At 44.3% G+C, this 21,106-nt stretch overlaps 4 protein-coding genes across 5 annotated transcripts; 1 reads left to right on the forward strand and 3 right to left on the reverse strand.

Moving 5' to 3' along the window:
- rsad1 (radical S-adenosyl methionine domain containing 1) lies at positions 1 to 19,138 on the forward strand. 2 transcript variants are annotated; one of them, XM_030408276.1, is made up of 9 exons: positions 1 to 128; positions 15,033 to 15,166; positions 15,313 to 15,517; positions 15,834 to 16,199; positions 17,176 to 17,239; positions 17,324 to 17,471; positions 17,738 to 17,792; positions 17,898 to 18,001; positions 18,843 to 19,138. In XM_030408276.1, the coding sequence occupies exons 1-9, from the start codon at positions 90 to 92 to the stop codon at positions 18,973 to 18,975; spliced, it is 1,248 nt and encodes a 415-aa protein (XP_030264136.1). In that variant the 5' UTR covers positions 1 to 89; the 3' UTR covers positions 18,976 to 19,138. The 2 variants fall into 2 exon arrangements, with proteins under 2 accessions (XP_030264136.1, XP_030264135.1); XM_030408275.1 differs by lacking the exon at positions 1 to 128 and adding an exon at positions 14,443 to 14,879.
- Positions 2,328 to 4,566, reverse strand: cldnk (claudin k). Its single transcript, XM_030408301.1, has 2 exons — positions 4,303 to 4,566; positions 2,328 to 3,430 (listed from the first exon to the last, which is right to left on the reverse strand). The coding sequence occupies exon 2, from the start codon at positions 3,246 to 3,248 to the stop codon at positions 2,601 to 2,603; it is 648 nt and encodes a 215-aa protein (XP_030264161.1). The 5' UTR covers positions 3,249 to 3,430; positions 4,303 to 4,566; the 3' UTR covers positions 2,328 to 2,600.
- btr02 (bloodthirsty-related gene family, member 2) lies at positions 4,830 to 9,866 on the reverse strand. Its single transcript, XM_030408278.1, has 7 exons — positions 9,752 to 9,866; positions 7,648 to 7,920; positions 7,481 to 7,558; positions 7,153 to 7,401; positions 6,926 to 7,073; positions 6,798 to 6,824; positions 4,830 to 5,605 (listed from the first exon to the last, which is right to left on the reverse strand). Exons 2-7 carry the CDS (start codon positions 7,915 to 7,917, stop codon positions 5,061 to 5,063), a joined length of 1,317 nt encoding a protein of 438 aa, XP_030264138.1. The 5' UTR covers positions 7,918 to 7,920; positions 9,752 to 9,866; the 3' UTR covers positions 4,830 to 5,060.
- On the reverse strand, positions 10,506 to 13,036 carry LOC115575880 (GTPase IMAP family member 9). The gene is made up of 2 exons (XM_030408288.1): positions 12,849 to 13,036; positions 10,506 to 11,575 (listed from the first exon to the last, which is right to left on the reverse strand). Exons 1-2 carry the CDS (start codon positions 12,865 to 12,867, stop codon positions 10,548 to 10,550), a joined length of 1,047 nt encoding a protein of 348 aa, XP_030264148.1. The 5' UTR covers positions 12,868 to 13,036; the 3' UTR covers positions 10,506 to 10,547.
- Positions 19,139 to 21,106: the final 1,968 nt, after the last annotated feature.

Genomic DNA, 21,106 nt, shown 5'->3' on the forward strand with positions numbered 1-21,106 from the left:
CGCGGAGCACAGCTGTACGACTCTTCCTACTTCCCACTTCCGCCGCGAAACAACAACAACACACGAGTGTGTTCTCCCTCTAGCGACCGATGAGGCGCCGACAGCTCGATTTAACGAGTAATCACAAGGTAAATGTTATCACAGTTCAGTCAACAGAAGGTAGAAGTGATGTTTAACACAGGCTACATTTACATTTGTGAGGTAAGCTAACAGCTAATGCTACTTCAGAGGGAACATGGTACTTTTTACTCCATTACATCGTTCTGGCAGTTACATCTAGTGTTGGAATGCAAGAAAAAGTATATTTACTCAAGTACTTTTATACTCAGTTACATCTACAGGACATAACAGTGGGTGGTGGAATGTATAAAAGTTCTTTCACTCATCTGTAGTAATTAAGTACAATGATTTCCATTAGTTACTACTTTATACTTCCAGGTTACTCCATCACATTTCATAGGGAAATATTGTACTTTTTTTACTCCATTACTTTCTATAAAACAGAATACTAGTGAAATGTAACAGAGTACATGTACACATGTTATTCTACTTGATCATCTCAGAGAAAAACATCGTGCTCTCCACTCCATTACATTTACTCAGTTACTAGTTACTTTGCTGATTCAGATTATTAGCACAAAGACAATAAACTAATACACTCTGATGTTTTTATTATATATAACTGTATCCTACCAACAATATATATTAAAGTTATGAACTCATTAATGCGTTGATAATTAATTAATGTAACATATATTATAAATGATTATTCTACTCTGCATAATGAGTACTTTTACTTTTGAAAGTTTTTTGTGGTGCTTTAAGTCAAATAAAATGTATTTAATCTACTAGTTAAGTAGCAGATTCAGATTTTATTAATCTATATTGACCATATACGTATATATTGATGTATTTCTATACAGTACATTAAATTATATATAGTCAAAATGAGCCCAATCGCGATCATTTTGTAACTTAACACCCCTTGAAACACTGGTTTTTCTTGACCTCCGGTGTTTTTCACCTCCACACCTCGCTGCAGTAATGCACAGGCGTACACTGTGACACCACTGTTTGGCGTGGTCGCAGGTGTAACCACACACACCTCCGTCCACACCCAGCCAGAGTCATCAGAGTTAATACAGGCGTGACGCTTTCAACCAGAGACGCCAGCGAGACACTTCTTTTTAATATCCTGTTTATAGAATCCAGTTATGTTGGATTTAATAATCTAAGACTTTTACTTTTAAGATCATGTCTGGTTGCGTGTGTCACCAATGAATCATCAGCACACCTTTAATCTGCTCGCTTAATCGTTACTCTTGCGTTGGAACATACCTTGAGAGCCGCTCTGAGACACTGCCCGGATTATTTACGATATAAATAGTGCACTTGTCTCGCTCTACGATCGTCCCGTAACAGTTGTACAGTAAAAAAAAAAAAGCCTTACTGTACTCACAGCGTCGCGCTACCAACCCTGGTATAGGGCTACTTAGGTCATGTATGAGTCACTACCTGGCACTCGGGACACTGGGGCCCATTGTTGCTGTGGTGCTGTAATGCTCTATAAAGTGGCATTGTGCTGCTCTGTCTGCTGTTACGGACTGAAAGAAAAACAAAACTAAAGGATCCACGCATCAGTTCACGACTCTGATCACATTCAGTGCTCGTAAGCTGAATGCTTTTTCACCTAGTTTAAGAGATTTAGCTCTGAAAAGGTTTGAATCCACTAGTACAGGAACGCAGACTCTGAGGGATCTGAACTATGTCTCATGAATAAAGATTTTTTTTTTTCCTCTGTGGCTTGTAACATCCCACATTACATGATTACACACGCAGAGATGCTGACAGATAGACCAGCAGTGCAAACTGGCACATTCAGAGTGCTGATCTGTTTGGTTTTTCATGTAATTATCAGTTTTGGACGTCCAAGACAGCTGATGGGATGGAAAATCCAGCCATGACAGCGAATTCGCGTCCATTCTGTGAAAGAGTAGGAGGTTCTGAGAGATCCTGCTTGTTGCTCGTTGAAGGGGATCCAGGATTTTTATGTTGTAAAAAGGAGCGTGATGTATTTGTCTTTGTCCCTGGTACCGATCAGCCGAGACAAAGCAGACGAGATGGAAGATACGAGATGGAGAACCACAAACACACACACACACAGATACACACTCTTCACAACAATATGGCGCCACATGCAAATGTACACACAACCCCATTGTTCTATTGTTCTTCTCCACTCAGCGGGGCACATAGTACTGTTTACATAAATGAGCACAACAAATATCTTCGTTTGAAATCTACTGTACAAACGTGAACACACACCATTTCCCTCAGTGGAGGATTTGGACGACACTTTATTGTATTTTACACGGACAGACAGAGGAAACAGGTTATTGAAGGAGATCAGGTGTGAAATAATGAAATGAGTTCAGTTTCCCCTAAACAGCCTCCTGCGGCTTTTCAGAGAAAAAAGCAAACGGAAATAACATTAAATATAAAATAATTACAAGAAGCAAAAATCAAAAGGAGAGGAATCGGGTTTGTCATCGTTGGGGGTGTATTTGTGGGACTAGAGGGCTTTCAGACTGGTTGGAAACTCAAACATAACCTTTGACTTGTGTGGCCGGTGCCCTGCGAGGACTACTCTCTCCACTGCTGAAGGTGGGGGAGCCGGGCATGCCCGGGGGACTCGACCCAGCGTAGAGCAGTGATCCCCCGATGAGCAGCAAGGCTGATGCCCCCCAGCCGATGTACAGGGCCGGGCCGAGCTCACGCTTGTGTGGGGCCGCCACATGTGGATCGTAGAAATCCCTGATGATGGAGTGGGCAGTCCAGCAGATGGGCACCAGGTAGAGGAACCCCGCGATGGCGAAAAGGGCGCCGGATATGCGAGCGATGCGGGCCTTCACGCTGTTTACACCGATGCACTTGGTGCACTTGACTCCGAGGACACCCAGAGCCAGAGCCATGCCGCAGATCAGGATGGACAGCACGGTGAGGCCTCGGGCAGCCTGCATGTCGCTGGGCAGAGCCAGCAAGCTGTCGTACACCTTACACTGGATCTGACCCGTGCTCTGCACGATGCAATTCATCCAGAGACCCTCCCAAATGATCTGAGCCGTCACGATGTTGTTACCGATGAAGGCAGTGACTCGCCACAGGGGGATGATACAGACTATGGCCCCGCTCACCCAGCCCACTATGGACATGATCAGGCCCAGCAGCTGCATACCCGTGGTCGCCATGGTGAAAGGTGTTGTTGGACTCAGATGGATTTGTCTTGGTTTTATTTCAGTCTCTGTTTGTTGCAGAGGGCCCACTTATAGTCCCACAAAGAAATGTGACAGTCTACAGTACTTGAAGTATTGTTCTCCACTCTACTGGATCTTCAGTCCGTGGGTGATGACGTCGTCGGGAACAGGTGATCCTGAAACACAGAGAACGACCAATTTAAAATGTAATTCATCGTACGAGCAGTGCAGCAACAATCGCATTTTCTAACTACGTCCAGCAGTGAACATTAGCACAGATGAAAAGACTAATGGAGCATATATTTATCATAAATATTTGGAGCCAGGCTGGGAGGCCCATGTTTAGTGGATTCCAGTGAGAAGCGCAGAGAATAGCCGTCTTTGACACGGCTGTGGGTGTCGAGCTACGCCTTGCCGGGTGAGTGGATTATCTCAGAAAAACATGAGGAGGTTCTGAACACAAGCATCTTTTCATGAAGGCTTGTAGAGTGGGCCAGGAGAACTTATGTCATCTATTATCACAGCTCTCAGTATCCACGTATTAATAATTCTGTGAATCAAAGACCCTCCCTGAACATCATGATCCAGGGGTTCCTCCGTGACAACGATGGAAGAGATGAGTCTGTTTCGTAAGTGGGCAGCTAACTATGCATCATAAACACCCTGCAGCCACTCACGACTTTTATTTTACGTGCTTTACAGTTGTAAAATGTTTATCTTTTCATGCTGACTGTGTGGCTGTTCAATCTTGATCTGTAAAGCATTTTGTAACTGTGAAAAGGGAACCACAAATAATGATTCTGACGGGCCTACATTCCCCCAGCGTTACAAAATACTGTGCATGAATTTATAGAAATAAATCGCCCTCCCTGAAGAATTTAAGAATCTCTGCTTCATCTTTTTGGTACAAATTGTGGTTCTGCCTGCTGCCTAATGAGACAAAGACAATTTAATGCGCCTGCTTCTGATGCCGAGACTACTTTTATTCCATCAAACTCATCACATTTCACACAAATGTGTCACTGATGATATTATGAAGGATATTTACCTCAAACGGAGTGCTCTCACTGCTCCCCTCGGTCCACAGGTCGCTCCTCTGCTCGCGTAGCTCAGCCGGGATGCCGCCTGGAGTCGAGAACGTCGGCCCTGAGAACTCGGTCCGGACCGCAGGACGGCTGGAGATCAGGTGGAGGCTCTGTCTTCACAGGTCAGGTCAACTGAAGCGGAGCGCGTCGATCAGCCTCGACACCCAGGACTGGACTGGAGATGGGGCTGCCCTCCGAGATGCCAGCGCGAGTCTGTGCGGCAGTGGGCAGAAGCATGCGCTTGTGTGCACGTCCGTGTCAGTGTGTGAATGAGTGAATGTGTTCGAGTGTGTCTCCCAGTGCCTGGTGTACGAGCACAATGCCCTGCTGTTTTCGCTGTGCCCTCCCTCCCTGCTCCTCGTCAACCTCTGTCCCAACCCTGCAGCCCCTCGCGTCCATCCAACTCAGCAACCTATTTTCTCCTCGTTTCACTTGTTCATTTATGAGAGCCTTCTCTTTTCTCCTGCCCTCCTCTTTCCCTTTCAATCTGTTTATGGGTTTCATTGAAGTTGTTCGAGTGTAGGGAGCGAGTCCTTAGGCCACCTCTTGTTCACTGTTCCGACAGGGAAAATGTGGTTCATTGTAGTTTTTCACATGGATTTGAAACTAAATAAATATATTTGACACTCTGGTTTGATAATGAAAAGTTTATCATAAGCACAGCAGCTGTATTTAAAGTTAAGACGTAGAAATTATGTAGTAAAATGATGATAAATGATGTTCAGATGCTGCAGAAACTCGAGGAGACGAGGAGAGGAGCAGCGTTTCTGCCGCCGTGCAGTCGACCAGGACTGAAGAACGGACTGAGCCTGTCAGTGAATGTATCTGTGAAGGTGTAAATGTGGACTCCAGATTCTGCGCAGTAGAAGGACACACGGCCTTCTGGGTAGTCCACAAACACGCCCACCCTCCTGGGTCTCTGCTCCAGAGCCAACAGGGTGACAGGAGAGGTGTTGGCAGTGTACTGCCCTCCAGCCTTCAGGCTCAAAGTCCAGAAACCGTTCGCAGGGCAGACAGTAAACCTGCCCTTCCTGTTTATGGACTGTCTGACGACACCCAGGCTCCACTCGATCTTCTCCCCGACCTCCACCTCCCAGTAGCACCTCCCGCTGCTGAAGCCTTCCTTGGCCAGTACGTTCGCCACGCGGTCGAACCTCTTCGGGTGATCGGGTACCTCCTGGAGCTTGTCCGTGTGCCTCACCTGTTTTCTGTCATCTGAGACGGAGAGGTAGGGGTGGGCTGTCTTAGCGCTCAGGTTGACGTCCACTAAGAGAGACGGAGGAGAAAAGGTCAGGAGTGGATCGAACAGCAGGGAGATCAATAGCACTGAGGGGCCGGAATGAAATCACTTAGTGTGGGGAGGGAGTATCAATGCAGCGTTGTCAATGTTGACCCCTCTACTACTGTCAGCAAAGATTGTTTGACTCGTTCCACTGTTAATTAAGATTTCTGTCATTTACTTTAAATGACACATTTAACCTCTTTACAGAGGGAATGCTTGAATTTATGTCTTGGGTGATATTTTTAGCGAGAGACCGCTGTTTAAGATGGCAGTTCAACATTTGTAAGCATGAAACCACTGGATACTTTTTGGGCAAGATACCACTGTTCCAGACAGTGTTTCATCCTTAGTGAGCGTGAAACCACTGGATACTTTTTAGCAAAACACCATTTTCATAGATTTAATTTCACCATTTGTAAGTGCTAACCCACTTGATATATTTTTGGGGCGAGAGACCACTGTTTGAGACAGCGCTTTAATATTTCTACGCACAAGATGACCAGATATTATTAGTGAGAGACCGCTGTTCAAGAAGGTATTTCAACATTTATAAGAATTAAACCACTAGATAGCATTTCAGCATTTGCAAGCATGAGGCACTGGCTGGTTTAGCGAGAGACCACTGTTCAGGGACGCATTTCAGCATTTGTAGCAATTAATAGAGGATGTTTTTATTAAGAGACCGCTGTTCAAGATTGCGTGTCAATATTTGTATCATGAGAACTACTGGATATTTTTTTAATCAATAGACAGAATGTTTGAGATTGCATTTTAAAATTTGTAAGCATCAAATCTCTGGACATACTGTATTTTTTTTTAGCAATAGTCCAGCGTGATTTCTTAGCGAGAGACCACTGTTCAGGAAAGTGAACGTTTGTAAGCATGAAACCACTGGATATATATATTTTTTTAGCAATAGTCCACTGTGTTTGAGGTGTGTTTTAACTTTTGTAGGCATCACATCTCCGGATATACTGTATTTAGTGAGAGGCCGCTGTTCGAGACAGCGTTTAAAACATCTGTGAGCATGAAACCGGCTTCAGGATGCTGTTTTAATATTTGAACTTGAAGGACTAAACCACTAGATATCTGGGTTGGTATTTTTTATGCCTGACCCTCACCAGAACAAAACTGAGAAAGCAAAACAAAAAGAAGACGAAGTTGATGAAACCTTACCTGTGTATTTCTCGATTCTCTTTAGTTCTGTCAAAGAAAAGACACAGGAAAAAGAAACGTGACTGTCATTGAATTCATTGTCGAATGCTGAATGAATTTAAAACATTTTAAGAAGTTGCTTTACTCACCAGACTTGGAGAGCCTGTTGACCTCCACCTTTATCTTCTCCATCATGTCTGACAGCGCTCGCCTGGCGACCCCGACACAGGGGTCAGTTTCTATGGTGATCTTGGACCAGTCCTTCATCTCGGAGGGGCACATCGTGGAAACAATGTCCTGCGTGACGAAAAGATGTTTAACTGATGGTAGTCAGTGTCATCATTATATTACCTGCAGTGAAAATAAAGGTGCTTACCACGGTGACCTGCTTCACATCGTCGCTCTGATCACTGTTAACATGAATCTGAGGATCAGGCTCGGTGGTTTCCTTCTTCAGCGCCTGGATCTCCTGGTCCAGCTCCTCCATCAGTGCCTCCAGTCTCCTCTCCTCTTCTCGCTGTCGCTCCTCGATTGCCGCCACGACCGCTTTGTGACTCTTCTCCATGGCGTTGACGAGGCTGGAGAAAACCTTCTGGCTCTCTCGCACCTCCCTGAGGTAGGAGCTCTGTTCGGACGTCGTCATGCGTCATCATTCAACCACAAAGACGCAAAGATCTTAACGACATGTAAAGGTTTTAACTCACCTTTTGGAGCTCAAGGGAATATTTCAACCTTTCTTTCTTCTGCTGCCTTTCCTGAATCATTTGCTCAACATCTATAACCTGCAACAGTGAAACAAGCACACAAAGTTAATGTAAGAATTATTATCAGCGCAGATCTCCTATGATGAGATAAAGAGATGATAAGGTACCATTTCCTCGTCAGGTGGTTTCTGCGGTCGATTCTTCCTGTAGTTGTCCGAGACGTCTGCCAGGATGCGGTTGACGCTGAGGTCAGGCTTGTCAGTAAATACTCTCTTACAGTGGGGGCAGTATTTGGACTGGTGTCGTCCCCAGTAGCGGGAGAGACAGGACAAGCAGAAGCTGTGTCCACACGGTATGGTCACCGGGCTGGTGAAGATGTCTCTACACAGAGAGCACAAGAAGTGCTTCTCAGGCAGGAGGCTAATCGTGGAGGCCATACTCTGAAAACAACAACGTGGACAAAGTATGTTTTAATTTAAATCAAAGACCTCTGTGACAAAACTTTCACTTGGTGACACAGACAGACTGGTTTTCAGAAGCGCCCATTGAAATCTTTTGACAAACAAAAGAAGGACGTCTGTTACAGGTACACATTAACAAGTTTATCAAGTGGACTCCTGTTTTCTTAGGAAATTCACTGGCTTTATCCTCAGTGCTTTATCATCTGTAACTTACCTAAAACACTTCACTTTCCACAGTTCACTTTGAATATATTGTTAAAAGTTTCATTTTTTTTATATATATATATATAAAGTGTTCTTAACATTTTTCATCCTTAAGAAAGATAACCTTTAGCAATGTTAGCGAGCCACATGCTAACGTAAGGTCGCCATGGCTCTTTATTTTTTTACACTTGGTTCTTGGAAGAGCTTCAAAACATAAAAGCGACTGACAATCATTATCAGCAGTAAAGCGTCGACCTCATTCCTAAATGAAGGTAAATTGTTTAAACTTGTGTCCAGCTGTATCTATCAATTACAAAGGCCTTGATTCATTCTAGCAGCCAGCTAGGCTAGCTGACAGGCTAGCTGAAAGGCACCTACATGATCAGTGACTATTGACAATATATACAAATCAAACTGTAACAATTCTATTTAACTGAGAGGACAAAACTATTATCAAGTAAAATGTACAATAGCATTGAAAGTAAACATACTGGTTGTACAGTTGAACGGTACTTATTATTATTATTATTATTATTATTAATATTACTGTATCTGAGTGTCTGTCGGAGCTGGTCAGGATGGAGCTCGTTTTATCTTCTTTAAATATAGTTTAGCAGTTTATTCCAGTGGTTCCCAACCTTGGACAGACGAGGAGATGATTACTTATTAGTTTATCAGGATCGCTGTTAGCTAACGCCATGACATCGGCTAGTCTGAGACAGAGCAAGATGATCAATGTAGTGACACACAAATGTAACAGTTTAGAGGAAACTGCCAACAGCTCCTACTGTCGCTAACTTCACATTGGTCATCAGTCGTTTTTAATCTGGGAACTAAATCCAGATGGAAACAATGTGTTTTTAAATTTAACAACACCCAGTATTTTATAAATGATAAAGTTTTTATTAAGGAAAGTTCAATTGCAAGTGCAGTTCCTGAGTAAATGTACTTACTACTACTTACATTGGACCACTGAAAACACATCATTACACATCAAGCTATAAACGGACCAATGAAAGCTGCACACACGAACATTTGAAGGTCGTGCAGCAGTCAGACTCTCAGGAACGTCTTGTTCATGAGCAGTAAAACATTCCTCTCCCATTATGTAATGATACACAAAGGAGCGGATATGTACACGTTTTTAATCCACTGTTGTAACACTCATTTCAAACAGTGACCAGTGCCCAGCCCCTCGGATCAATTAACACTATTTACTGTCATTCTCACAGACATTTGCGTTTAAAAAAAAAGAGTTTCTTTGTGATCAGGGACTGATAACGCTGAGAGCGGAAGCAGCCGAGTTTTAGATGTGATGTGAAGTATGCAGTCAAACAGGTAGCAGCCACACAATTAGTTACATCACCTGGCAGCTGAAGCACAATACAAGTCAACACAACACAACACAAAACAGCAGCTACTGAAGCCCTGATGTCAGTTTTCATGCGAATTCTGAGATTTGTCTGTCGTTGTCCCCCGACACTCACGTAGGAAACACACTCCGGTTATATGACATGATCATAAATGAGTCACAGTTCTGATTTCTGTCTTTAAGCAGCGTTTTAAGCCGTGAAACAGAAAGTTACCGAGCCCGGCGTGGTCTTACCTGTTGGAGGATCTTGTCCAGAAAACCAGTGCAGTCAGTCGGCACAGCTTCAGCTCACAGTTTCAGTCGTTGATACATACACACTGCAGTCGGTGTGCACTCAACAGGTGCACGGAGGTGAGTGTGTGTTATCTAGGAAAGGGGCAGAGCTTTAAACAAAGGCACTCTCGGCTGGGACTCCACCCTGAATGTTATCTGAGCTACACTTTAACTAACCTGCAGCGAGACACCAGGAAATGTTGGACAACTGTGTTTATTCAAAAGGATTTACAATTCAAACCAGCTGTGAGATTAATGAAACATCCAGTGACACAACAGTATCAAAGTATAGAACAAGTCAAGTTCGTGTTCCAGACGTTGGATGTATAAAATGTGGACAGAGATTCTCGGTCTGTGTGAAGCTAGAAGCCATTTTTTTTTCTTACGTCACGCTCAGGGTGGGAAAACTCAAATGACGTTAAAGAGGATTTAATGTCGTACTGCTGTGCTCCCAAAGTCTGAGCCAACTTTGCGACAATTTCCAGCCGAGTAAGTGGAATGAAAACCGAATGTTTTGACGAAACATTAGCACAATTTCCAGCCGAGTCAGTGGTAATAAAACTAGAAACGTTTGAGGAGACGTCAGGATAAATTCCGACTGGGTTTGTGGTGAAAAAGTGATTTAACCAGGTGATTTTTGAGCCTTAACCTAACCGAACCTATAGAAATGTGAAGTTTCAACATATCTGTGGTTTGCAGAAATGTACATCGGCTTGCTCTATTCACGAAGAACGGGTCGCGGGTCAGTACTCGGCTGTCACTGACGGGACGGCGCTGCAAAGAAGCGATTGATGAAGATGGAGTTGAAGTTGAGTCTGGCAGGAGGAGCCACTCTGTCCTCCATGTGCTTTATCGCTACCTGGGCTGTTCCTCCCGCCGATCCACCCACGGCACCGCCTATGATCCCATACAGAACCATCCCACCCGGGCCCTCTATGGACCCAAACAGCGCACCCACGACGGCTCCCACAACAAACCCCGTCCCCAGTCCTCTGGCCAGGGAAGTCCTGACCCATCCGTTGTCCATCTCCGCCTTGGCTCTGATCTCCGCTCCCAGGCTGGTGGTGTAGGCATCCTGCTGCTGGTACAACTCCTCCGCTATGTACTGCTTCTCCATCTCAGTCCAGGCCTTCTTTATCTCCTCCGCCCTCTGCTTCCTCAGCCTCTTCTCCTCCTTCATCACGCAGTCCTCGGCCTTCTGGAAAGTTCTGCTGGAGAAGTAGCCGCCTCCTAAAGAGGCTACCATCCGCTCGATCTTCTGCAGCAGCTCTCGGTCCCGGCTGCGATCCCTCCAGTTCTTGTTGAAAACGTGAAAGCGCCCGCCGTACTTCTCGATCAGTTCTCTCAGGTGCCAGTCAGTCTTCTGCACCTTGTTCTCCAGCGCCGCCGCCTCCATGTTTCCCTCATAGGCCAGGAGGATTATGCAGTGCCTCAGACAGTGTCTTCCAAAGCGTTCCCTCATCAGTTTGGGAGCTCGCATATCATTCGGGGAGATCATGTCCATGTCGAAGGCCATAAGGAAGGCGTGGGGACCCGGAATACACAAGCACTTCTGCCTCCTCAGCTCCATCTTCCTCTTGGGCCGGGAAATGTCCTTGTCATAGATGTTCGGCCCGTTGATGACAGCCACTCGTCTGCCAGCCAGCTCTCCGGTGTTCTTCCTGCTGTCAGAGAGGCTGCTGATATCTTTAGAGAACACTTCCCTCCCCAGTATGGCGTTTGTTAGGAGGAACTGCGGGGGTCCACTGCTGCCGACCACCATGAGCCTTAATTCTGGGGGAGATCCTGTGAAACAAGGAGGTTCGGTTCAGTTTGACAAAGAAGAAACACGACGTAAACCAGAAGAGACAGAAGGAATTTCAATCGTGTTGAGAGGGGCAGTGTAAACCTTTGTTAATCAATTTAAAGAGAACAATACAAGTGCCTGATACTCTCCGGTGAGGGTTATATTAATGTGTTCTTGCCTCAGGTGGGAGTAACATTAAGCGACGTGAACACGTTTACAGGAGGGACAGAAACGTAACAGTAGCTAAATAAAAAACTGGCCAATGCTGAACAGCCGAAATGCAAATTTTGTTCCCTGGACAGGATGTGGGGCCATCTTGAAAATTGTACTGACATCTTATTCGTTTTTCTCTCGGCAGAACAATTCAGAAACAATTCTGATTAATTCAATGTAAACACACATTTGGGATCACTTTGTTAGTGTACATGTATAAACACAGTTGATTTAAGAAACATCGTCCACGTACTCGCAGCTCCTGTCATCGTATAGCATGTTTTTTCATTCTCTTTAGCAGAATAATTAGCTTAGCATCAAACTCATACACAAGAGGCTGTCAAATAATGTAAACAAGCCATGAAAATGGCATAAAGCGATATTAAGCACCTTTGCTAACACAGGTTGTATGTCTTGTATCATACACTGTTGTTCCTTTGTCTCTTTTGTGTTGATGTAGCTGGTTTTGTCGTCAGGTTTTATTCAAAATGTCTGTAGATATTTCAAATCATTCGGGTTATATTCTGACAAAGCAGTTTGTGAAAGAAAAAATAATAATTTGCCTTATAGTTTTCTCTTATAACAGCACTGTGACTCTGCTAAATGCTAATGCTTGCATGCTAACATGCTCACAATGAAAATGATAACAGGCTTGGTAAAGTTTAGCATGCTAGCCTTAAAAGCACACAACTCAAAGTGCAGCCGAGGCTGATGGGAAGGCCTCCAGTTTGGCTGCTTTTCGATCATAAACCTTGTTTTTGACCTGATGATGGCGCTAGATTTGACGTTTATTGATGACTGAATTGATTATATTACGCGTTACACGTTATTACATATTACAGAGACATTTTACTAAAAATCACCAATATTAAGATCATGGTGGTGATGTCCAAAGTAATCAACAAGGTCAGCAGGGTTAGCAAATCAGTTATTATGTGCCTACCCTGTGCTGGTGGACTAAAACAATTGATCTAGAGTAAAAGTAGATTTAAACTAGTTGTTTATATGTCATGTTTTTACCGCTGGGCTGTAGATCCAGTGTGAGATCAGTGCTCTTACCTTTCTTCCTCTTCTCCATCAGGCAGATTTACAGCTCAGATTCCCCCCGTTTTGTTTCGGACGATCGCAAAGTTCTCCGGCTTCACCCTCAACTAAACTCATCACCATAACTGCTGTGTGTATTCACTGACAACACATGTCCATCCTCTCTCCTCTCTCTGTCTCTCTGTCTCACCCACTCGCTCGCTCGCTCTGACTGCTGATTAGATAATTGGTTACCAGGTTTAATATTAAGTGGAAAATGTCCTCAGGGCCGGAAGCTGGCAGCCAGCACAGTCACATTTATTGACATTTACAGTTAAAAAACCTTAATTACTTAATAAACGACTGTGTTTTGTATGTTTGTAGTGTTTACTGTGAAGTTTTTTTTTTGTATTTTCTCTCACTGGCTCTTTTTCTTTATTCACACATCATATTATACAACAACCGTCATCACACAAACCTCTCCAGTCGTGTTCAGTGCTGGTCAGAGGTTACTAATTGAATATGACAACATTAACTGGAGGGTTGTGTGTTCGCTTACAGAGCCAGAAAGACGAGATAGAGGTTTAATCAACTGTAACCCTGAAGAGTCAACGCTTTACAAACACACAGTGGTGAGCTTCAGTTCGTCTGTTTTAAAGGTGACGACCCGACAAGGTTATGTCACAGCCAGCTCACCAGACTGTGGTTTTTTCCTCCGTGATGACAGAAATCAATAGCTCATTAAATTAGTTTGATCCTGTGTGGGCGGAGCACAAATTTATCACCCAGATATAGACAAATGTCATCATGCGTTGTCACTGCAACAACAAATGACATGTTTGCAAAGACCTGCCATTATTTAATCAGCCTGTTGTCTTCTCATTAAGCGCCGGACAAAACAAATACTGACCACTAAAATACAGTCGGCCCTACAAACACCAGTAGTTCCTCACAGATCCAATCTAATTTTCAAAAACGCAACAACAAAAAAAGACAGAAATCCTCAGAGAGACTTTCACAGTCCTTATAAGCATCAGTGATACTTTAGTTTCTGGATAATTATCTAAGATATTCTTCAGGTTCTTGATTTATCAGTTTGTATACCGTGGTATTGCCAGAAGGTTTGTTTTGATACCTAAGTACACTAAATATTAGATTCAGACGTTTCAACTTTTATACAGTATCTTTACTTTTATCCAAGTAGGACTTTTGGGTACTTTTTCAATAGTTATTTCCATTGTGGTCCTTTGGGTTCTGAGTGTATGTTTAAATCACAGGTCAGCAATTTATGTTTATGCATTTAATGATACAAGTGTGTTCTTGAATTTAAGCCATGAACCTCGATTCTATGATGTTTACATCAGAAGTTGCAAAGGATTATATCATATCATACAGCCATTATTATCAATATTATTATTATATTTTCCTTTTATTTCTTTGAATAAAGACAAATAACTACATTTACAAGACTGTTTAAGAGTAAATAAAATATAAGAGAACGAACCTGTTTCTAAAGATAACTTATAAAATATAAAATCATACAAAGTGAACTGATGGCGAGGAAAAGACTTTCACGCGCTGGTGAAACAGCGCCCCTCTGCGGTCAGACCTGGCAACACACGCAAGCGACGTCACATTTATGGATTTCCTGTTTCGAGTGACGTCACAGCAACCAGGAAGCGACCTACAGCGACGTAAACAGACAGAGAAGAGCTTATTATTTACTTTTTTACGTCATTATTTCACCTTCATACACTCGTGCGTCACATTGCCGGGTAGGTATGTTGCCATAGAAACAATAACACAGTTTTTTGTAATAGTTATAGTGCAGTAGGACGCGCGTGGCTGCTCTGACGGGACCATGTGTCCCAGTGAAGGTCGAACCGGGACTCGGACTCTCAGTTAAATCTGTGACATCATCGAGGAATGATCTCACGCACGTTGCACGCGCTCACGCGGGCCCTGTCTCCCGGCCTGCGTCGCCTCTCTCACGTTTCCAGCGGAGGACCGATCGAAGATGGATCCGACTCCGCTCATCTCACCGGGCACGCGTCTCTCTACGTGCACGTGAGCAGGCTTGGGTCAATTGTACTGATTGGGAAATGTTCATGCAGAGATGGACGCGTGCGCACAATTAGAGGCCAATGCTTCTGTGTCATGTCTGCAAAGTTTATCAAAGTGACCTCCCTCCTCTTCCTCCTCCTCCTCCTCCTCCTCTAGTGGCCCTACTGCCTCAGAAGATGCTCCTACTGCAACTTCAACAAGTACATATCCAGAGAGAACAATGACGTCATGATGACGGAGTGCCTTCGGAGGGAGACGGACGCCCTGCTGCAGCTCAGTCAGGTGTCCTGGTAGGCTGATCTGTTTAAACCTCCCACATGAAGTCCTCCTGCAGCTCTCACCCACCTCTAGTTCTGATTCCTCCACACAGTGTCGTCCAAGTTTATATCTTAAATCATCACTTTAAACTTTACTATAACTTTTATTATTTCGACAGTGTTACGTCAGTGTTTTTCGGCGGAGGGACTCCGAGCCTGGCTCACCCTTTGACCATCGCTGCCGTGCTGGAAACTGTTGCCGGGCGGGTTAGTCTCTCAGACGAGGCCGAGGTCACGCTGGAGGTCAACCCCACTCCTGAGGGAAAGTCCAGGTTAGAGGAGTTCTGTGTTGCCGGAGTGAACCGCTTCTCCATCGGGGTCCAGGTGAATGAATCATCTATTAAAGACTCATCACAGAACAATTTGATGTTATTTTAACTTTCATTTTTGGATTATTTGGGTGTGTGAATGCATTCTAGTAAAAAAATTAAGGTAAAGATGCTTTTTTCCTGTTAAATTTCAGTCTCAGCTGGTATTTAAAGGGTTAAAATCCTGAAAATGAATTCATATTTGACATTTATTATCAGGACTGATGTTATTTTAAAAAAAACAGTGATTATAACACAGTTAAAGCTGAAAATGATATACATTTATAATATTTTTATGGCAGTTTTGACATACATTTTTTTTTATCCCTCAGTCTCTGCAGGACGAGGACTTAAAGATCCTGGGCAGAGACCACAGCTCCCATCAGGCACTGCAGACCATCGAGGAGGCCAGGAGGCTGCGCCCCGGGAGGGTGTCGGTGGACGTGATGTTCGGACGTCCCGAACAGAGCGTTGAATCCTGGGAGAGCGAGCTGTCCGAGCTGCTGAAGGTGTGCGACGACCACGTGTCTCTGTACCAGCTGACGCTGGAGCGAGGCACGCAGCTCTTCAGACGGGTTCAGGGAGGAGAAGCGAGCGTGCCGGCTGAAGACGTGACAGCAGAGATGTACCAGCGCGCCCGGACGACGCTCCACCAGCACGGCTTCCTGCAGTACGAGGTGTCCAACTTTGCAAGACATGTGAGTCCTCAGCAGATCCTCCTCCGTCCTCCGTCCCCCTCTTTTTTCTTTCAGCAGCCACTTTCTTATTAGTGTTTTCCTTGACCTCTGATTAAGTGACATAATCATCACAGAACAACAACGGTGCAGAACAGCTGATAAAACAACTGATTCAGATGAACGTTTAGCTGATTATTTGCATCAGAGAAACATTTTCCTGATTTATTTAGTAACTTCTTCTATAAATCTCTGTCTGTATTTAGTATATTTGAAACTTTTAACTATCAAACACACTTCATACGTTTCTCTTTTGACCAGGTAAGTGTTTTCTTCTCCCCGGCCTTTGTTCAGATCTCTTTAGTTTGTTTTATCTGCCTCCTTCTCTCGTGCAGGAGGAGGCTGTAAAGCAAAAAGCCAAGGCCGTTTGAATATAGCTTGTGTCCTCATACTCTGAGATCTTTTCAAGTTGAAAGTCTGGAATAATAATTTAAACTTTGAAAATAGCTACTTCATTCGTTTTTGTCACAGAAATAAAGGTTGAAGGTTCATTTATTTGTCAGTGTACATCATCAGGGTTGCAAAAACAAAACTGAATTTTAGATCCTTTGTGCCTCATGATCCTCCTCAAGCTTTGGGACTGAGGAGACATTGATTCCTTCATTAGTATTATACAAAAAGGCTTTAATCTCGTAGGGATCTTGAATAATAGACGTCAGGGTGTTTTATATGAGTGACTCAGTAAGGGCCCAGCTCAAAGCCTTTTTACCCAGTGAGGGAATCATCATTTCCGATGCTGATGATTGCACATGATTGTATCTGCTTGTTTATGATTCTGAGACATCTGACCGTTACTCATCTCTGCTGCTGTTTGTTTTGTCTTCACAAACGGTCCGTCGACGAGGCAGATGTCTGCTCCGTTTAGCCCCGCGTTGCCTTCATGACACTTCAGTTAGAAAACTGTCACGACGGCACGATAATGCCTCGCTTTGTGTTGCAGAACGCAGTGAGTCATCACAACATGAGCTACTGGAGGGGACGACAGTACATCGGTGTCGGCCCAGGTGACCTATTATCTAGATTGCAGGCAGTGATTGATGAAATATTACGTATGACGGGAGAAGCTGATTGTTTTCTGTGTGTGACAGGAGCTCACGGTCGGTTCGTCCCTCTGGGGGAGGGAGGTGTCGATCGGGAGGCCCGGACCCAGACTCTGGAGCCGGACGTGTGGATCCGCGAAGTCCAGCAGAGGGGACATGGGACACGGAGGCGTATTCGGCTCGGCCATCTTGAACTGTGAGAGGCTGCGCTCGCAGGGCTGATAATGAGCGTATATATAGACGTGACACGAGGGGGCAGCTGCCTTCACCACATTTTCTGAGCCCATGTGAGATGTTTCAGCGAGAAACGCGGCGTTAGAGGTCGCTGCACATGTGCTCGCTCTTTCAGACAGCCTGTCCTTGTGAATATCTATTATCAGCCTCGTGCATTAGCTCACTGCGTTCTGTCCTTGTCGGTATCAAACGCTGATCATTGTGTCATAAAAGATGTTTATTCGGCAGATTGGAGGAGGTGTTGGTGATGGGAATGAGAATGACCGAGGGCATTAATCACAAGGTGAGAGCTTTATACCCAATTTAATGGAAAATGTTCTGCGCGGCACACTTGTGTAATCTTAACTAGGACTGAGATAATGTGGTTTGTGGGTGTGTTTTTCTGCAGCACTGGCAGATGTTCAGCCCTCAGCTGGGCCTACGCGAAGTGTTTGGCACGTCCGCCGAGGTCCGAGAGTTTCTACAGAGCGGACGACTCGTCCTGGACGACAGGTGACGATCATGTCGAAGTATCTGAATGCAGAAGTTTGACATCAACAGCTGACTGCAACAAGTTGACGTGGAGCACCAGAATAAGATGGAAACAATGATAAACACATCTCCTCTGTATGCATAGAGACAAAATATAACAATATCACAAGTTATGTCAGTTGTTTACTATATTTATGAGCTGGAGTCGCCCCCCCTTGTGGCCCAATTGTTGAAAAACGTGCACTAAAGTGCCCTCCTTGGAGCCAAAACGCACGCTAAAGTGCCCTCTTTGGAGCCAAAAAAGCATGCCAAAGTGCCCTCTTGGTTGGCAAAACACACTAAACTGCCCCCTTGGCTGGTTAAAATATGACAAACTGCCCTCTTGGGAGCCAAAACATGCGCTAAAGTGCCCTCTTGGGAGCCAGAACACGCGCTAAAGTGCCCTCTTGGGAGCCAGAACACGTGCTAAAGTGCCCTCTTGGGAGCCAAAACACGCGCTAAAGTGCCCTCTTGGGAGCCAGAACGCGCGCTAAAGTGCCCTCTTGGGAGCCAGAACGCGCGCTAAAGTGCCCTCTTGGGAGCCAGAACGCGCGCTAAAGTGCCCTTCTTTTCGCCCCTGCCCTTCAGAAAGTCTGCGCACGCCACTGAAAGTGATGTTTTCAAATCGCTTGTTTCACCTGAACATTCGATTATCTATGATAAAAGACAAAGAGAAGCATCAGATCCTCACATTAGAGACGCGGGAACCAGGAAATGTTTGTTATTTTTGCTTCAGATATTGATTAATCTATCAGAATAATTGCCGATGAAGTTTCCTAATCTCTGCTCTGTTGTTTTTCTTTTGTTCTCCATCTCTTCTCAGAGGTCTGCGCTGCTCCTGGGATGGACTGGCCGTGCTGGACAGCATGCTGCCGGCTCTGCTGGTGGAGCTGGAGAGAGAAACCAGTCGGAAGCTCCAGAGTGACGAACAGAGGGAGCGCTCCGACCCACGATGACGGGAAGGTGAACGGAACCGATGATGTCAGAGGAAGGTGGCTTTTATGTGACACTGGGAGAAGAGTCATCCGTCCGGTCCGGATGAGACTCTGAACATTAGATTTTAATATATTTTCTAAAAGCCTTCAGGTGCCGTCACGTAATTATTTTTTTCATTTCTCATTAAAGCCCCTGTACAGAGTTTTTAACTGGTTATGCAAAAGTCTCTGGTTTCTGCTGATGTGTCTCTGTTACCTACAACAGCAAATGAGCCCATCAGCGTGAAGATATGCTTTTTCTAAGTAGTCTAATTCTATACCTCTGAAAGGCCTTGGTCGGGTCGGACCACTGACGAAACGATTTACGGCAGTCAGACCGGAACTGACGACATTCAGGATACGGCATAGCTGTTTTGTTGCTACGCTAGCCAGTGCTAACCGAGCTAAAACTTTTGTCATGGCTGATAATGATACAAAGAAAAGAAAAAGAATTCGAACCGAAGACCAACGAAAGGCCAAGAGGGAATCCGATCGAGCTAGGGCTAAAACACGGATAAACATTGGCGATTCCTTCCAGAGATGGAGAGAGTTGCGGGGCTTGAAGGGAGGGTCGGATCCAGAATTCGCCCGATTCCTCCTAGACAGGTTTGTAAATTTTATTTCATTTATGAAATGTAATGCGGGACGTAGTTTACAGCAATACATGAATTTATGTTGTTACAACAAAGCTGGCTAACGTTACCACTAGATTAGCTTTAGATACTACACTCGTGAAAACGACAACAAACGTCTTAGATCACACATCCATTTCAGCTGTGTGTATCAGCCCTGCCGACCTGCAACGATGCATCGGTAATATCCTCTGTCATTATAAATGATTCAGTTTCTTACTTAGAACAAAACATCCATCACAATCACTGTGACTTTGCTGTAACGCTAGCTCTGTAGCACCGTGGGTAATATATATAGCTGGGAAATTGCAGTGCAACAGCAGCATTACTTTGTTTCACCGGCGGCATATTATATTAAGTAGAAATGCAATAGACACATTACCTCATCCATATGCACGCTGCAGATAGCTGCTAAAAAAAGTTTTCAAAGAAAGTCCCGTCGTCTTTCCGACGTTTCCAAAACAAATCTACACGCCAGACAAACGTCTTCACGACAGTGGGCGCTAGAGCTCATGGGAAATGCAGTCTTCATTCCGGCAAAACACCACCGCTTTCGTCCAGCGGGGCCGCCAAAATCAACACTAAATGAAAAGTCTGTACAGGGGCTTTAAAGAGTTATTGAGAGTTTTTCCTCCTGCGTCCTATTTTTACAGAACTACGCTGCAAAGTGACTGAAAGAACTTTTACCTTTCGGAGACCAGGTTAGTTCGGACGATATAGATTTTTCTCAGCCGGTACAATGACCGATTATTACCTGAGTAATGTGGCCGATACTGATAAAAGATTTGTTTTTTTATGCACACCTGAGTGCAAGAACGTCTCAGATGTAGTGAGCAGATATGGTTTACTTGATATTTTATTTCAGCTTTATGGTTAAACTTGAAGACTGCTGTATTATGTTCTTCTTCTTTGTGTTTATTGGCTGCTCACAAAACAACTGTATTTCCTGTGTGTAGATCCTGGACTTGAGAAGTCAACAAAAGCAATTTGGTTTCCTGTTATCGGCTATTATTTACATTATCTGCCGATAACCGATAATGTAAATGTTCCATTATTGGGTCATATATCGTGCGTCACAAGTTTGGATCCCAACTTGTTAAAACAGAATAAAACAAACTAATAAATTGAGGCCCAACAGATCAGTGACTCACGTGTTCAACAAAGTAAAATTCCTGTTTTTGTCAGTGGAGTCTGGTGACTTTGAACAGAGCGATTTAACAGCCTCTAACGATTAGACGTAATTTTTCTCTCCCAGTTTGCAGGAAATTATTTGAGTTGTTGTGGATGTCTTCTGAGTGTGTGTGTGTGTTAAGACCACACAGATTTTTCCTGCTCTTGCAAATAAAGTGAATGTACGCCGTGTCATCGAGACAAGCGGCGCAGGCAGCGGTTATTAAAGCCTCAGACCTGATTAAATGTGGTGGCTGCTGAACCTTTTCACTATCGCTCTTATTACTCTGATGAAAAGATTGAACCTCATT

This window comes from Sparus aurata, chromosome 23 (genome assembly GCF_900880675.1).
Source record: "Sparus aurata chromosome 23, fSpaAur1.1, whole genome shotgun sequence".
Lineage (NCBI taxonomy): Eukaryota > Metazoa > Chordata > Actinopteri > Spariformes > Sparidae > Sparus > Sparus aurata.

What these genes read in the sequence shown, in the direction of transcription:
- cldnk (XM_030408301.1), bottom strand. Translation starts at nt 3,248, where the DNA reads ATGGCGACCACGGGTATGCAGCTGCTGGGCCTGATCATGTCCATAGTG.
- btr02 (XM_030408278.1), bottom strand. Translation starts at nt 7,917, where the DNA reads ATGGCCTCCACGATTAGCCTCCTGCCTGAGAAGCACTTCTTGTGCTCT. An exon ending in ATTCCCTTGAGCTCCAAAAG is followed by an intron (nt 7,402 to 7,480) that starts GTGAGTTAAAAC and finishes ACGTCCGAACAG; the next exon opens with AGCTCCTACCTCAGGGAGGT. An exon ending in GAGAATCGAGAAATACACAG is followed by an intron (nt 5,606 to 6,797) that starts GTAAGGTTTCAT and finishes CGTCTCTCTTAG; the next exon opens with TGGACGTCAACCTGAGCGCT.
- rsad1 (XM_030408275.1), top strand. Translation starts at nt 14,739, where the DNA reads ATGATCTCACGCACGTTGCACGCGCTCACGCGGGCCCTGTCTCCCGGC. An exon ending in GTACATCGGTGTCGGCCCAG is followed by an intron (nt 17,240 to 17,323) that starts GTGACCTATTAT and finishes TGTGTGTGACAG; the next exon opens with GAGCTCACGGTCGGTTCGTC. An exon ending in CGGCTCGGCCATCTTGAACT is followed by an intron (nt 17,472 to 17,737) that starts GTGAGAGGCTGC and finishes TTTATTCGGCAG; the next exon opens with ATTGGAGGAGGTGTTGGTGA.